The sequence below is a fragment of the Tachysurus vachellii genome, chromosome 2 (assembly GCF_030014155.1).
Source record: "Tachysurus vachellii isolate PV-2020 chromosome 2, HZAU_Pvac_v1, whole genome shotgun sequence".
NCBI classification, from domain to species: Eukaryota; Metazoa; Chordata; class Actinopteri; order Siluriformes; family Bagridae; genus Tachysurus; species Tachysurus vachellii.
Window position 1 is genome coordinate 29,591,941 of NC_083461.1, and position 17,116 is coordinate 29,609,056.

Here is a 17,116-nt window from a genome sequence, read left to right on the forward strand (position 1 = left end):
AATGAAAGATGTTTAAAAAAAAATAAAATTCTGAGTTGATTGCTATTGGTTTAAAGTTTAAAACATTGCTACATATCTAGTTAAAAGCAAACTAATAAAAAGACATCATACACAGCACCAGCCATGAAAAATATATACAAAACCTGCGAACAGACAAAAACACGACAGGCTCACATTTAAGAATGTTTGTATTTAGATAATTTTACATACTGTGACCCAAGTAAGACCCTTAAAAGACCACAGTCCCTGCTGTGTCCCTGAATACTACAGTGAGGGAAACTGTTCATACCTACAAATAAAGTAAACTACAACTGGTATTAACAGGAGTTGAGCTGTGTGTTTAAAGACAACATTTCGTTGTGTATAGAAACCCAGATGTAGCCTGTGATTTATCACTAAGGGAATCGATTCATTTAGCCAATCATGAGCACTGTGTTATTTAAAGCTTGTTAAAGTGCTCAGAAATTAATTCACCCTTCAACTCTACACACACGCACTGAAGTTTTGTGTGTGTGTAAAAACACTAAACAGACCACACGACATCATGTTTAAAAAGAACAAAAACCCTTCAATCTGATTAACTAACAGCGTCTACAGATGACTGCGTCTTTCAAACGAGCAAAACAGGTCCATTTTGCATGTCTGCTCTAATGAATATGCAATGAATTGATCCTGTTTGTGTGAAAATGCAAAATATAAGATGGCGTCTGTGCAAATGGATGAACCTGCAGTGTGATTTACAGCAGGCTGAAAGTCACTTTGTAAATACAGAAACACCGCAGCCAATTAAGGACAAAATAAAATAAAAAAAAATAGGAAAGATGTCTTGTTTGTGAAAAACCAGAACAAATGAAAAGGTTTTCTTTGCATTTACCTCAACAAGCACTCACATCTACATGTTGGAGTTAAAGAATATGCATCATGTCTTATTCATAGCCTTTGGTTAACTTTGAATTTTTTCCTTTTTACTCAAATGTCACATTCCAATATTACCCGCAACGAGAGAATGCTAAGAGAGACGATAAGATGCTGTGACACCTTTCCACCTACCCAGCTTTCCCACCTCCTCATCTCTACACGCCGTTCCTACAATGACATCATTAACAATGACTTAACGCATTATCATCATCATATTAGTAGATTCACCACATTAAGTCCTCATTCCATGCCCTTTTACGGAAACATGCTCATTTCATGTTTTACATATCTGAAGCTTACAGACATCATGACAATGACCTTTAAAAGTAACACCAATTATGTGCAATTAAGGCACAAACATGAGTGATGTCTCTGCCCCACCTCATCTGTGATTTATAGCCTGCATTTGAGTAGGTTTACTTCAGCTGTTTATTTGCTTTTATAATTTATAGGTCCAGATTTCTCACACACACACGTGCCATCTAAAACAGCTTCACACGGCACACAGACCTAAATGTTTTGTCAACAGCGGCCTCTAGTGGACATTATTATTTTTAATTGTTTAAGCGTCTCTGCGTTTGACCTTGTATTTCCTGCCACAAGGTTCTATTTTTTGTTCAATCTGCGCCTCTAGTGGACACTTAAAGCATCACTTAATGAAGATGTGAACATGACATTTCACTGAGCACTGGTAAATGCTGAAAATGCTGGTGTCCTTTTTCTTCTCATGCTCAGTAGCTGCTACACAGTTTAGCAAATCATACATGAACAATAAGCTTATCTGCACACTTGTCTATTGGGGTATAGAACCCTTGTTTATTTGGAGCACGCACTAATCATTTGGACTATTACTAAACGCCGTCTATTATAAAAAAAAAACAGCATTCTGGTTCGATAAATCAGCCTTTTTAAAAAAATTTTTTATACATCATGTGGTCAGCTGTGTCTTACCTGTGGAGGCATCTGTGGGATTTTCAGGACAAGTCATGAAGGCATCACCAGTTGGTTTTGTTAAAGTGGCTCAGATCCTTACACTCACCCATTTTTACTGCTTTCAAAACATTATCCTCGATAACGGACTGTTCACTTCCTTCCTAATATCTCTAATCCCTTAACGAGATAATCAACGCTCTTCGTCTCACCTATGAGTGATTTTAATGCTGATTGGTGTATTCTAAACTAGAACTGCAGCAAAACAGTGACCTCTAGTGGCACTTACCAATATAGAAACGATAAAAATCAGGTGGGAAATGTCATGCTTTTGCTGAAGACTAAAACTGTAGTGTGTGAACCAACAGTATCGACTGTTACACCTATAGACGCATTCATATTAAAGTGAGCGTGTATTTTAAAATATTAAAACATGTTTGTAAGAAATCACAGGCAACAACCATGAACGGACACATTTTAAATCAGCAGTTTGTTGAGGTTCAGAGACTGAAAACAAAACTAAGCAGAAATTAAAAGCCAATATGGCGTATGTTCCTTGGCTGCAAAATTTTTGAAGCCAATATGACTTTGAGACCGACTCAAAGTTTATTTCTTCACCTCGTTGGCCTTCATTAGAGCTTTGATGGCTCTCGCTCTCATCTCTAACTCCAGAAGTGCCAGCTGCTGTGCTGAAGGTGCTGCGGCAGGAACAGGAAATGATGCGGGAGCCGCTTCCATAGCAACCTCCTGCGAACGCAGCTTGATCTGTGCCTCGTCACTGCTGTGATCAGTGAGAGCGAGAATCTCGCTGACGCTCTTGTCGATGTCGTCCTGAAGCTCCAGCTTCGGCTCGTCCGATTTGAGGTCCGCCTCTGGAGGAGGGGCTGAGGACAGAGGGGGCATCACCATGGGAACGGGTATTTGCTCTTGGGGTTTGGGGTCTTTGTGGCCCTCGATGTCACTGTCGTTCATGTCAGCGTTTATGCTCAGGACGTCGCTCTCTTCTCCGGATAAACCTGAGTACGCAAAAAAAAAAAAACACGACACAATTTTAATAAACAAACAAACAAAATAAATAAATAAATAAATAAATGATAGATAATCATTTCCTCCAGGATTTCACAACTGCAGAAATTAACACAAAATAACACAAGCAACCTCTTGCATATTATAAATATTCTTGCAATTTTTTTACAATTACAACAGATTTTCTGCAGATTTGGGTCGAGGCGTGTTTTAAAATTTTAAAAAAAAATTTAAAAAAAAAAAGTCAGAAAAATATCTTCAGAGACTTGTTTATGGACTTGTATATGCAATCTGAATTGCAATATTTTACTTCCATCATCATCATCACCACCTTGCTTGTCTTCTTCAGCGTTCTCTTTCATTGATGACGTGGAGTCCACGCTGTTGTCCTGCCTAAACATCACATTCAAAACAAACAAACAAAACACCCTTAGGATTAAAACTAAGCCCTGTACTATTAGCTGCATGTAACCACTTAACAATTACACCACTACATTTGACAAAACAACCTTATAACCGTGCAATTATGACATTTTTCTCAAACTGCGTCAACATAATGTTATAAAACTTAAATATCAGTAAATGCATTTCTACGGCTTAAGTGTTCATGCAACATTTCATGTCATGAGTCATGTCACTAGGTTTATTTACTACAGTACAAACCTAGTTCTTGGAGTCAGAGGCATGACGGAATCTACCCTAACACCTGAGTGGTTACATTTCAGTGTGCAGGGTTTCCTGTACACTTACTGACAGAACGGCTGCTTGAACAGTCAAGGTGTCATGCAGCTTGGTTAAAGTCGCCATGGAAATGAATTTAAAGTTTTGGGGAGTTTAGTATGGATGTCGATAAGCTAGTGTGCTCCAAAACCATGACAATATTCAAACTTCGATGTATTCAAACTGAATCTTTCTCCTTCCCTCTCTCTCCACCTCCCATTCTGTCTAACTCTCTCTACATTTCTCTCTCCCTCCGTCCCTCTCTGTCCATACACCCTAAATAAACACAACTACGTGACAGACGTGTTGATACTGATGTCTGTGTATTCACATGAGAATTCACGAACACATGACTTACTGACTGTCTGCTGAAGTCCTGTTAGTCTCCTTCTCTTCAGCTTCTGAGCTAGCCGTCACCTCTTTACCTTCAAAAGCGAACAAGACGGCAATAATCACATTAAAGCCAAATGAACAGTTTAGATCCAGAATCTAAAATGAAATTTTTGATCATCAGTTGTGAACAAGGCCACAGCAAACAGACCTACAGGGTAAAACGGAGGGACTCTTTAAAGGAACTCTTAGTGATTCAGATGCCAATCTGTTGCAATTCATGTGAAATGCCAGCGATCATTTAGATAGTTGTCTGAATCAACCCCCTCAATCATAAGCCATAACAGCCTCAAAGCAACTTTCTGTCTTTTCCAAAGCTTTATTTTAATTGCATAATCCAACACTGAAATAGTTCATTTAGATGTTGGCATAAATCATGGACTCAAAGTCCCAGACTGTGATGAGGCTTGATGACACTGGATAATGTGTGATGACATTAGTAGCAGGAATGTTTACACAGAGTGAACAGATGAGTAGACACCAAGTACTAAAGCGCCCCTGCATCGCTCTCTTTAGGCAGAAAGGAAGGCGCTTCTATAAGCAAGAAGCTGTTCATTATTTATACAGAAGTCGTTAAAGGAGGGTTTGTTTGTTTTTTTTGTTATGTATTTTTTTTAAAAGTATCTAGAAAACAGGCAATGATTTTCTTTTCCGCTCATTTTTTAAAAAAGTGAAGTAAATTGGATTAACCCTCCAGGATCTGGAGCAGGTTGTTCTCGGACAGCTGCTCCAGTTGATCCCAGCAGAGTGTCTTGATCTCCATGAACGTGCATCCCTACAGAAACAACACAGCGGCAAAGACAAAGTAAAAACCTTCCAAGTAAACAGAAGGACGTCTATGACATGAACTTGAATGAATTGAATTGAAAACCTTCAGCTCGTCAGGCAACATCTTTTTCAGCTTGTTTTGCCCGAGGACGTGGAAGCACTGCTCCAGCATCTCCTGTCTGTTGCTCAGATAATCACTGATGGGTTTAAAAGGCACAGTGAGATCCAAACCACCTTCCTCAATGTCGCTTGGTTCTTCCTTTAACTCCTGCACATGATGCTGCTCTTCTTTAGGCTCCTTAATAGTAATTACAATAAAAAAAAAAACAAATATAAAGTGTTAATCAGAAAAAGTAATGTATATTGCACGTTGTACAGCCTACAGCATATGCATACAAATATACAAATAGTCAGGGACTGATGTTATACTTTCTGTAAAACTACTTGAATAGAAATGAATGGTTGTTTACATTAGCATTAGCTAGCTAGATTTTTTTTTTTTTTTTAAACAAAAACCAACCACCATGCTCGATTCGGTGTTTCTCTTTTTTCTGTCTCCATCAGCCGACTCTCGACGAGAATGCTTTCTTTTCTTTTCTTTCGCCGACTTCATTCTCTCCACGTATTGTTAATCGCTATGTTTGTAATACCGGTTTGGGCGCGTGTTGATGACCTCACAGTAGGGTTGCGATTAGGCAACGCATCCGCCATATTGGTAAGGTCAGATTGAACAGTAACCTAATGAAAGTGAACGGCGAGACACAACTTGTTACAGATGTTACAAATGTTTCAGATGTTATAAATGTCTCAGTGAATGTACATGGAAAAGGTAGAGGGCTTTTTAGTCACAACAGCTCCTGATTTATGCAGTGGTGGCTCAGCTGGAGGGGCAGTGGTAGCTCAGCTGGAGGGGCAGTGGTGGCTCAGCTGGTTAAGGCTCTGAGTTGTTGATCAGAGGACAGCCAAGCTGCCACTGCTAGGCCCCTGAGTAAGGCCCTGCTCCAGGGGCACTGTATCATAGCTGCCCCTGCATTCTGACCCCAACCTCCTCAGTTGAGGTATGTGAAGAAAAGAATTCCACTGTGTGCTGTAATGTATATGTGGTGATAATAAAGGCTTCTATGCCCCGTTCTATTCTATGATATAATAAAACACTGGAGCTATAAAACAAAACCAACAAACAAAAAACCTATGATGTGGGTGGTTTCAACGGTAAAGAACTAAAGAAAAAAGGCCCCGATCTTCAATAAATCGACCCGGCTCTGGTTCTTCAATCTTCTGGTGTAATGATGCACGGCGTCAGTAAGAACATGTTTGGAGGTCTGCTGCCAAAGGCAGACCACAGGAGCTGAACCAGTAGACAGGTGGAGCTGTGCTTGGATGTAAAGCTGTTTAAATACATCTAAAACTATTCATGTAGAAATCGGTGGTATTTCTCCACTACGACTTCTTTCAAAGGATCTTTCTTTGTTGTTGTGTTGTCTAAATGTGTCATTATGGAGTAAAATGATGTACATTGATGTCTCACTGGATTTCTGAAAAGTCATGATTTTGATCCTGAAGCCTGTACAATGAAACAGAAAAAGTCCTGAGTTACAATAAGTACGATTTATGATAAGTCGAGTAAATACAGAACATGATGTATACTTGTATCTTTGCTTTCCCCATCTACTCCGTAATCTATCACTGTTTCCTTCCGTATTTCACTTGCATGCACGAGTGGGATCCTGACAGACTGGCTCCTGGAAGGAAGTGTGCACTCTAAATCAGTTCATTCTTTGTGTGCAACATTCCAGTAAATCTTCACACCACAGAAGGTGATAAAAACTCTGGTTTTAAAATGCGTGCTTGTAATGTAAGGTATTGGTCTGACTGCCAGTCTGGATGGAGACACACAAAAACACCCCACTTAATTACTTTGTTTGTCTTCTCCGTTCTTCAGTCTGACCCTTCCATTTTTTTCCATTTTAACAGAACGGATGTGAATAAAATTAAATGATTCAATAATCTTGGCTGGATGTCAATAATATAATAAAATCATGGGTTTGTTTTCAGATATTGAGAGTTTTGAATTGAATTCAATGGTCATAAAGAACCAAATTTTACTAAGTGATCTCCTAAGATATTTATGTGAAATTATTGACAAGAATATCAATAGAAGCCTTTATTTTGTCACATATACATAACAGGATGGTGAAATTCTTTTCTTCACATATCTCAACTTTGGTTTTTGGGGTAAGAACACAGAGTCAGCCGTGATACAGCACCACTGGAGCTCAAGGGCCCAACAGTGGCAGCTTGGCAGTCATGGGGCTTCAGCCCTGATCCTCCGATCAACAACCCAAAACCTAAACTACTTGAGACACAACTGCTCCTCAAAATATAAATAATACTGTTTTATCATCTGGGTCTTATAGACACATGAGAGAAAGATGAACTTTAAAGTAGTGAGAAAAAACATGAAGAACGAAATGCTCTTATATTCCAAAGCAGACTAAATCCATTTTTGAAACATGGTGGTGTGGGTATTTAGAATAGTGAGTATTTATTTATTTACTTTTTCATGTGCATGGGAATAATGAGGCATTACTTACCTTACAAGGGCATTACTTGCTACAACAAACAGCAGAGGAATAAACCTGCTTACTTTCACATTCCTTTACAAAGAAATGCTCGCCTCCACACTCGAACAGGTCGAACGAGTTTCCTTGTCTATCCACATCATGTGTTCATTTCATAATCAAATGCAGGTGGTTTCCAGGGACTTAAAAGTGACTGTGCTTCTCTCTTTATTTTGATGAACGAGACTGCTCTACATGTATGCTTTAATCTTCTGTGAACACAAGAGTCAAGGTTTTATCCAGAACTAAAGCAGTGGTAAGTTTTCAGTTTTCTTTCAACACCTCTTTTTACAATGACTTATGATGGAAAAAAAAAAAAAAACAGGAAGATTTTAACAATATCTGTCAATGCAGTGATATCAGATAAGCTTGAAAACAAAAAGACTGTAGACTTTGCATGTATTTCTATTAAACCCAGAATTTACAACTTAGAACACAGATATACCAAGTTAAATAAAGATCATTCTTTATGGCTTAAGTCCTTCGTGTTAAAAAGAACTATTCCAGTGTTGTTAATCTTTGCTGTTATTCAGATTTACCGCTTTGTTTGAATGCTATATTTTTTGTACAATGTACGGTGTTATATACAGTATGCACACTAGTCAGTGCTATTTTGTATTTTGTGTATTGTCTTGTAGTGTTTGTATTTATCTGTCTGCTCTGTCTTTTGTCTTGCACTGTTTGCACTAGGTTGCAGAGACCAGTGTTGTAATGTAACGGAGTACAAATACTTTGTTACTGTACTTAAGTAGAAATTTCACTGGTAATTTCAAGTAGAAATATCTGTACTTTACGTCGCTATTTAAATTTATGTCAACTTTCACTTTTACTCCACTACATTTCCCAGATAAAATGTATACTTTTACTCTGTTATATTTCCACTAAGCACCTTCGTTACTTGTTACTACAAAATAAAATCAGTAGAAATATGTGCGACTGCAATAAGGGAGGTTTGGCGAATCACTGCTCCTAGATTGCATTACGCTCCGCACTCTCTACGGAGAAGCACAGGCACGTGCAACGTGCACGCGCAGTCAGAGCTGGAGGCGTTTATCTGTAACGTTAATCGAAATGTCACTATTCTTATTACCAGAGTTGTAGCACAAACAAAATATTAATGCAAACATTCCATTCAATACTAAATAAAAATAACATTTATTGATTTGGTCTTTGTCTTGTGAATATTCTTTTTATCAATGACTGCATTCATTGGACACACTGTTTGTAGAGAATGCACACATACATGAACTGATTTGATTCAAGACTGGCATCATTACATCATGCATAAAATTTTGGTGTCCACTTTTGCCATTTAATAATACCATAACTTTTGGCTTACTATGTAGTCATATAATATATAATATAAAACTCTTCTTGTTTTAAATTCTCACTGAGGGCTAAAACCCCCTAAAGATGAAATCCTAGAACCGCCCCTGCTCTTATGCCTACCGAAAATCACTGAAATTTTACTTTTTACTTTTACTTCAAATATATTAAGTACATTAAATATCAGAAAATTACTTTTGATACTTAAGTACAGTATATATCAGATACTTTAAGACTTTTACTTGAGTAATATTCTAAAAGGTAACTTTCACTTCTACCAAAGTCTTTTTCTGGTACGATACTTATACTTTTACTCAAGTATTGCTTTCTAGTGCTTTATACAACACTGGCAGAGACACACTTTATTTGGCTATGACAATTTAGTTAAAGTTCTTAGCTCTGTGTTGTTTTATGTAGCTTTATGTCATTTTATGTATCACCATGGTCCTGGAGAAATGTTACATAAGCGATAGCGCTTATTTTACATTCCACTATACACATATTCAGTTTTAATACTTAAGTGTCGAGATGTGAAACAAAACAGTATCAATTCCGGTCAGCAGGTGGCACTGTTGTTAATATAAGGTTGGTGAGGTAAAAATAATAATCCAACTGCTAAGCAAGTCATCCCTTCCAATCCTAGCAACGCCCTTGGGGTGCAGACAGGACCAATACAGAAAACTAAACACACCCTAGAACATGATGCTTGTCACTCCATGATGGAAAGGCATGGAAAGGAGTCTGTTAGGACAGTTATTCACACTGTGCTGATTTGCTCATAAAGTAAAGGATGCACAAGCAAAGCCAAAATAATTGAATTTCTAGTTGCAGATCATGACTGAGGAGGCGGCAGAAGAAGTGATGACGATGACTGGGAGGATGATTTTTTTTTTGGAAGTTTTCTGCCAAGGGTGAACTACAGGAGCTGAACAATTAGACCATTAGAGTTGATTAGTTGAGCTATGCTCCTTGGGAAAGCGTGCTATGGTGTCACTTTCGGGGGTCGTGTGCACAGCTTCCTTGACATGTGTCAAACTAGTACACAGTATTTTATTGTGTTACTAGACCACAAAAGTACATTGTTTAGTATGTCAATGTTGGCACAAAGTATAATGTGAAAAGATGGGCTTGTATATTCTCCATTGATGAAGGAATCGTCAGGGCTGGGACACAAAAAGAAGAAAAAGAAGAAGAAAAGAGACCAACTCTGTATGGGGAAAAGATTTGAATAATATTCAGAAAATGAAATATGTAAAAAAAGTTTATACCTTATCCTTTCATTGACAAAATGAACAGCGTGAGATCTCATCAAAATAAAAGATAAATACTCACGTAAAAACATGAAAACTTAAATAGAGTTCAAATGTCTGGCAAACAAACTAAAGAACAGAGCAACATGTACACATATGTGGGAAATTTAAGCTCGAGGGTAGTAAGGATACAGTTCTAATAAGAAGAAACACTGTTTTGGGAAACACTGACCTCTAGTGGCAAGTCCAGAATCCTTTCAGGAATGGATTTGATACTGATGCTAGTTTCTCAAACAGAAAAAAAGTGTAAAGAGTAAACTTCTTTGCAAAATCAGTAACTTTTTCTTTAATATGACGAATTCAGAAAAAAACAACAGGAAAATAGACAAGCCTAACGCAAATAATGCAGCCTTTATTTTAAAGCTGCTGATGCGTCATGATTACATGTACGTTCATTGTGTGTGAATGGTTAGTGACTCACTTTTACATGTACATTTTTGTTTCAGTGTAAGCATTATTTGTTTCACTGAGTTTTGTTTAGTGTGTTTCACACTTTTATTTAGTACAAATTACTGTATTTCATATAGTAATAAGTAATTACTAATAATTTGTACTATTAGTAATATGGAGATTGAAGGGCTCTATATGGCAGCCTGGGAAGACTTTTCAGAGGTCAATTCACTATATACACAAACACACACACAAACATATATAGACACACACACAGTGTAGTAAAAATAATCCTTAAAAGGACATAATTAGATGAAACAAAATAAGTTTATTTAAAGCGCTAAAACAAGAATTCATTTCCTGTCTTAAAAGTCTTTCAAATTCAGCTGTAATTATGTTCCATAAACAGCTTTTAAATGATTATTGATTACAATTGGAAATGGAGGTTCAGGGAAAACTTGTTGCTTTAAGAACTACAGTTATTTTCCCAGGCTGCCACACGAAGGAATGCTTTATCACTCCGTAGTCTTCAATACGAGGGATCAGTACTGATTCATTTCGATTGTAGAACATTTATCTATTGGTTTATTTCCACCTTTTACTTGGTTGTGTGACATCAATTGGCTGGTATGATTGTGATGATTGTGTTAAGTGTGCACTTTAAAACATGAAGGAGTTTGTATGGAAGAATTTGGCCTTTCACTGTTTATGTTTGATGAGTCTATGAAACACCATTTACAGACAGGAGGAATAAAGAAATACTGCTTTAAAGTGTATGCTTAGAGTGCGGCTTGAATATTTGACAGCCTTCACTGATTGAAGTCGCATGTAAAACTCCTATTAAATCTTTAATTTCTGAAGATTTTGTTTCGTCCTCTGCTTTCCTTTATGCTTTCTGTACAGTTTTTATTCAATTCGATTTATTTATCTGGTGCTTTTAATTTGCATTGTCTCAAAGCAGCTTTACAGAAGAACAGAAATAGAATAAAAATGTAAAAGTTTAAAATTAAGTTTCTATTTTACTATCTTATCTAATGAGCAAGTCTGAGGCGACGTTGGTGAGGAAAAACTCCCTGAGATGATATGAGGAAGAAACCTTGAGATGAACCAGACTCAAAAGTGAACCTCATTCTTTGGGTGACACTGGACAGTAAGTAAATAGTATAAATGTAAATAATGCAAACTGGCTATATTGCTAAAATTGAGCACTGTTACAAATTTGTCACCTAACCCACATGTTCGATGCAAGAAGTCAAAACATACAGTAGACCTATATAACTTTTACTTTAACTGTATAATTTTAAGTGTCTACACAGACAGTATCCTGAGCACCAATCAACGGTGCTACCAACACCATGTGGTCAAAAAATATGTAGTTAACTGAATATTCACTTCAGTGTACTGAACTAAAAGATATCTTTTATTTTATCTATAAAAGATTTATCTAAAAGATATATTTATACTCTGAATGTTAGAATCTGTGAAAATGTAGAAATAAGGACAGACAATAAAATATAAGAAAGAAAGTATTTTTTTTTAGTTTCACAATGAGGCATCAGGTGGCAGGGTACAAGATATTCTGTATATTAAGCAGGGATGACTGAAGATTTGTGTCTCCGAGGCAGGAGTCGACTCTTCTCGTTCGCTACAAAAAATCGGCTCTTAGACGACACATCACTGCAATACATTCCTCCTAAACACACAATGCACCAGACGCTTTCTCCCTCACACCTTGATGCAAGTCAGGATTCGATTTTTATCTCTATATCAAAGACAAGAAATCTCCCCCTTATCAAACACCTGCTGAAAGCTGCGAAGTGAATCTGTAATCCTGTGTTAATCCCAGCTAGATAATCTGCCTCTAATCCCTGATGGTGTTAATGGGATTTTTGCGCACGTTTTATATTGCTTCCAATGGAACAAAAGCCAGATTACGAGTCCTGCTTATTTTTCGACGTCAGCGTAATTATCTGATTGGGGAACAAAGCTGTGTGAATTACTGTGACTTTGTGCAGTGATAAGAGTTAATTGTGTTACGTGGACAGAAAAGATGCGGTGCCTCGCAGAAAGCACAGAAAGTGCTATTCAGACTCTAGATGGAAATTACCAGTCTAAAACACACACATACACACACACATATTCATTGTTTATTAGCTAACGGGGCCGTGTGTGTGTATGTGTGTGTGTGTGTGTGTGTGTGTCACTTTTGTATTAATGTAGCTGCTCTTAATTCTAGATTTATTTTGACCTGAATACTTTATATAAAATATAATATTCGGAAAATATAACTGTATACAATATATAACTAATATAATGTTATTTGCCTCTGTGTGTGTTTGTGTTTGTGTTTGTGTGTGTGTGTGTGTGTGTGTGTGTTATTCATACATTCCTAAACTCTACGTCACATCAGTCCACGTCACACACACCCTGTATTCAGTATACCGTACTGTACGCGCTGCATGAGTCTGGTTGTTGTTGCCTATTCTGGTCTCTAGGGGTCAGTGCATCATCATCTATCACGAATACACCCAGGAATCCAAAAAATAAATTAATAAATAAAACATTTTTTAAAAACTACTTTTTTTTCCCTCTCCATCGCTCCTGACTCGTCTCATGGAAGACAAAATCAAAATCATTCCTATCATGCTTCATGCTCCAGCGATACAATGAGCCATGGATGAGCGAGAGAAAAAAAAAAGAGAAAAATATAAATACAGGATACAGTGGCTATATAGTGGCAGTGTACCACTATATAGGCTCCTGTATTATTATTATTATTATTATTATTATTATTATTATTATTATTATTATTATTATTATTTGGAAGGAATGAAAAAACTGAGAGTGTTCCGTTTTAGAAAAAGAATCAACCTCTGATTGTGACACAGCCCTGATTCTGGAGACTCCTTCCAAAAAGGCTTACAGAACATCAAGGATCATACATTTAAAACAAGAAAAACGAGAACATTACATGGATCATCTGCTGTACAAGTCTGTGTGAGAGCTGCAACGATAAAGTATTAGTATCCGAAAGCCTTCCATTTAATCTGCCACAACTGACAGAGCTGATTTTTTGACCAATCACAATCGAGAATTTAACCACGCTGTGCTGTAAATATGAGAAAAGTTGGGAGTAACGCATCGGATTAGTGTGTAGTGATTGCTCAAAGAAATGTTTACTTAATCCATTCACTGAGACACGATGCTTTTTTCCAATCTCTCTCTCTCTCTCTCTCTGCTTGTCACGATCATCCCTCCGTCTCTGAATGTTTAACACGGCTCTGATCTCGGCTAATTTAAAAGCCCTCATGCCAGAGGACTGTTGTTCGCTAGTCTAGTTCTGGCCTTTGGTTTTAAAGATTAAACTTCTGTAGACTTGCCTCAGAGTGACAGAGTCTAAATGCTTCTGCTCAAAAGGAAGGAATGAGAGGGAAAAAAAACAGGAGAAGAAGGGATTATGTAAGGAAATGTGGTGTCAGATTAGTAGGATCTCGCTTTAAGATTAACCACTGCTTAAAAGCCTGTAGGGGTTGTGAGATAAAGAGGGTGTGTGTGTTTGTGTATGTGTGTCAGAACATTTTTGACAATTGCTATGTGCTCATGTCACAGCTATTTGCTATCAATGCTAATTCCTTGCTAACATTTACTTTAACTTAGATGGACTATTTAATCTGTGTCACTGGTCATTTTGTGTGTGTGTGTGTGTGTTGTTTGTACCAAAAAAAGTGACCAAAAATGTGACGCACAGAAGCTACAGTATTTTATATAGGATCGACTATAATAAGTCATGGTATATTTGTGTGTGAGTGTGTCAGTGTGTGTGTGTTCGTTCCAGACCCAGATGGAGTGTATAGCTTGCAGCACTCAAGGAGTCTGAACACATTAGATGATTGCTGTTCAAGAGCCTGCCCTTGTGTGTCAACTGCGAGTGTAAAAACGAACATCGCTTACTTGCAAGGACAGAGCTTTGCTGTCTCCATGGAAACCATGTTGTGTACACCAAATAAGCAGGTAAAGAAAATACACAACACAACAGAATGCAAGTTTAACGTGACACAAAAGTTAATTAAACAAGAATGCACACAGACTTATAGGCTGTAAAAGTATTCACCCCCCCGGGACAGTTACATGGCTGTTGGCTGCAGGTCTTTGGGATATCTCTTTATTAGCTTTGCACATCTGGATCCTGATGTTCCTGAACATTCTTCTTGGTAAAATTTCTGTCAGACTTTCAGTGAAGAGCAGTTTTCATGTTTTGCTAGTTGCAGGTTCTCAGGTGAATTGACTTCACTCCAGTGAAGATTTGGCAGTACACTTAATGTAGCTGCCTTGTTGGAAGGTGAAGATCCAGACTGGGCCCAAATCTCTGACAGACTGGAACAGGTTTCCTTCCATGATGAATTTGGCTCCATTGACATTGCCCTCAACTCTGCCTAGTGTCCCAGTCCCTGGCAAAGCTTTGCCACAACATAATGCTACCGTCTCCACCACCACACTTCACTGTAAGGATGGTGTCCACAGAGGGATGAGCAGGGCCGGGTGGCTCTTTGTGCAGTCCAGAGAATCATTTTTCCACTTATTTCAACTCCAAATGGGATTTTATATGGCTTCTATTCAGTAATGGTGCTCTTCTTACCACTCACCACATACACCACATGGTTGTTCTGAGAACAGTCACACTGAAGATCTTCCAGACACACCCACTCAGACATGCTTCCACTTCCATATATGGTTGTGTAATGTGCGCCATTCTTAAGGTGGTGATTACCTGAGATTATCACGTCTGCACTCAGGCAATATGTGTGTCTGACTTTTTATTATCAGCGCCTTGAAACATCTGTACTCCCTGAAGCCATCATATCCACTTTATGTGTGTATAAATATGTCTGCCATCAACACTCAACATTAGCAAGCATTTAGAGGGATTATGGACACACACACACAAACACTGCACATTCCGCCCTGCTCTTCCCGACGGCTCGAGACTTCATTCGGGAGCTGATGCACTGGCTCATTGCCCTAATGCTTTTAAACATCATCATTCAGTGCCTGCACAAACCTCTTTCTGTCTCACACACACACCCACACACAAACATACACATTTGGCAAAAGAGCCCCTGTAATCATGTGCTTCATAAACAGCTTCCTTTTCATTAATTGCAATAAAAACAGACTTTTGGAATGATGGCGATTCAATGTCCCTATTTGGGACACACTGACAACTACACACACACACACACACACACACAAACAAACACACACAGCTGGGAATGGGCAGATTATAGAGGACAAATGTAGAGAAAAGAGAGAGATGCTTTAAAGAGCTTGTAGGCAGATGCTAATTCCTGCTAATTGGCACTAATTGGCTGGTTTGGCCATATTTATAATTATGATGATTGGAGCTCTTAAATGCACCCTGAAAGCCACTGAGAAATCATAAAGCATCTTTAAACAGCAAATAATTACCAGAGGAAAATGATTACTTTTTGCTTGTTAATCCCAAGAAAATAAGCATCACCAATATGGTGATAAGGACAAGTAAAGGAGGCGTGGCCTTAGTTACTGTTAAAGACAATGAAAGAGGTTGTGGTCTTAATGGTTGTTAAGTACAAGTAAAGAAGCCATCTCTTCTTCGGCTGTTGGGACAAATGAGGCAGGTGTGGCTTCTATGACTGGCAGTTCCAGTGACGTGTGCGTGGCCTCCCAGATCACAAAACTGTTTTAAGTAAATAAAAAATGACATGCATACACACATATTCATGTTTAAATTAGCATACAGATATTTCTTACATATCTCTCTCTCTCTCTCTCTCTCTCTCTCTCTCTCTCTCTCTCTCACACACACACACACACACACACACACATGCACACACACACATGCACACACACAAGCACATTTTGTCTTGTGTCAATTGCTCTCTCTAATTACACACATCACAATTTGTTAATAAAGTGACTTTTCCTAATCTGTCCTTGTAACTTAATATTGACCATCTGTTTGTTGACTTTAGGTAACACACACACAAACACACACACACCCCACATTAAATCACTTAACCTAACTGTGAATGTCATCGACAGGGAAAAAAAAACTTTTCGTTGGTTAACTTGCCATGCTAGCTGAAACACATAATCAGCATAATTAGCAACACTTCATCTCATCTCTCCCTCGGTTTCTTTGCTTACCCAGGGCTATATTTTCCTTCCTGTCTCTTCAAATACGTCTTTCATCTCATCCTACTTTGCACTACACACTGTCTACCATCAGCTTGTGTCAAAACAAATTCAAATTCAAGAACCAACAAACTTGCTTTGTTCAGAAAATCTAGCTGGCCAAGTCTTAGATTTAGTCAATCAGCTTAAAATATTCAGTTAGACAAATGATGAATTAGCTAGTGTCTACAAATTCACAACTAATTAAGCTAGTTGACAGATTCTGCTAGTCATAAAGGACACAGATAGTTTAATACAAATATTTTTTTAAAGGCTAGTCTTAAAAAAATCAACTCATTTTCAATAAACTATGAATGAGTTAAGGCATGTACTAATCATCACATGAGTTAAGGTATGAACTAAGGATGGGTTAAGGCATGTACTAATCACAAACTAATAATGAGTAATGACATATACTAACCACAAACTAATAATGCATTAAGGCATGTACTAATCATAAACTAATGATGAGTTAAGGCATGCACTAATCATAAACTAATGATG

The 17,116-nt window shown here is 37.8% G+C and overlaps 1 protein-coding gene and 1 long non-coding RNA gene across 2 annotated transcripts; one reads left to right on the plus strand and one right to left on the minus strand.

Annotated features, from left to right (window-relative positions):
* Positions 1-2,242: 2,242 nt before the first annotated feature.
* Positions 2,243-5,459, minus strand: LOC132841734 (caspase activity and apoptosis inhibitor 1). Its single transcript, XM_060864213.1, has 6 exons — positions 5,273-5,459; positions 4,856-5,050; positions 4,675-4,759; positions 3,953-4,019; positions 3,206-3,267; positions 2,243-2,864 (listed from the first exon to the last, which is right to left on the minus strand). Exons 1-6 carry the CDS (start codon positions 5,363-5,365, stop codon positions 2,455-2,457), a joined length of 912 nt encoding a protein of 303 aa, XP_060720196.1. The 5' UTR covers positions 5,366-5,459; the 3' UTR covers positions 2,243-2,454.
* Positions 5,460-7,305: 1,846 nt separating this feature from the next.
* LOC132841735 (uncharacterized) lies at positions 7,306-11,259 on the plus strand. The gene is made up of 2 exons (XR_009647961.1): positions 7,306-7,629; positions 9,531-11,259. It is a non-coding gene; the product is annotated as an uncharacterized LOC132841735 (long non-coding RNA).
* Positions 11,260-17,116: the final 5,857 nt, after the last annotated feature.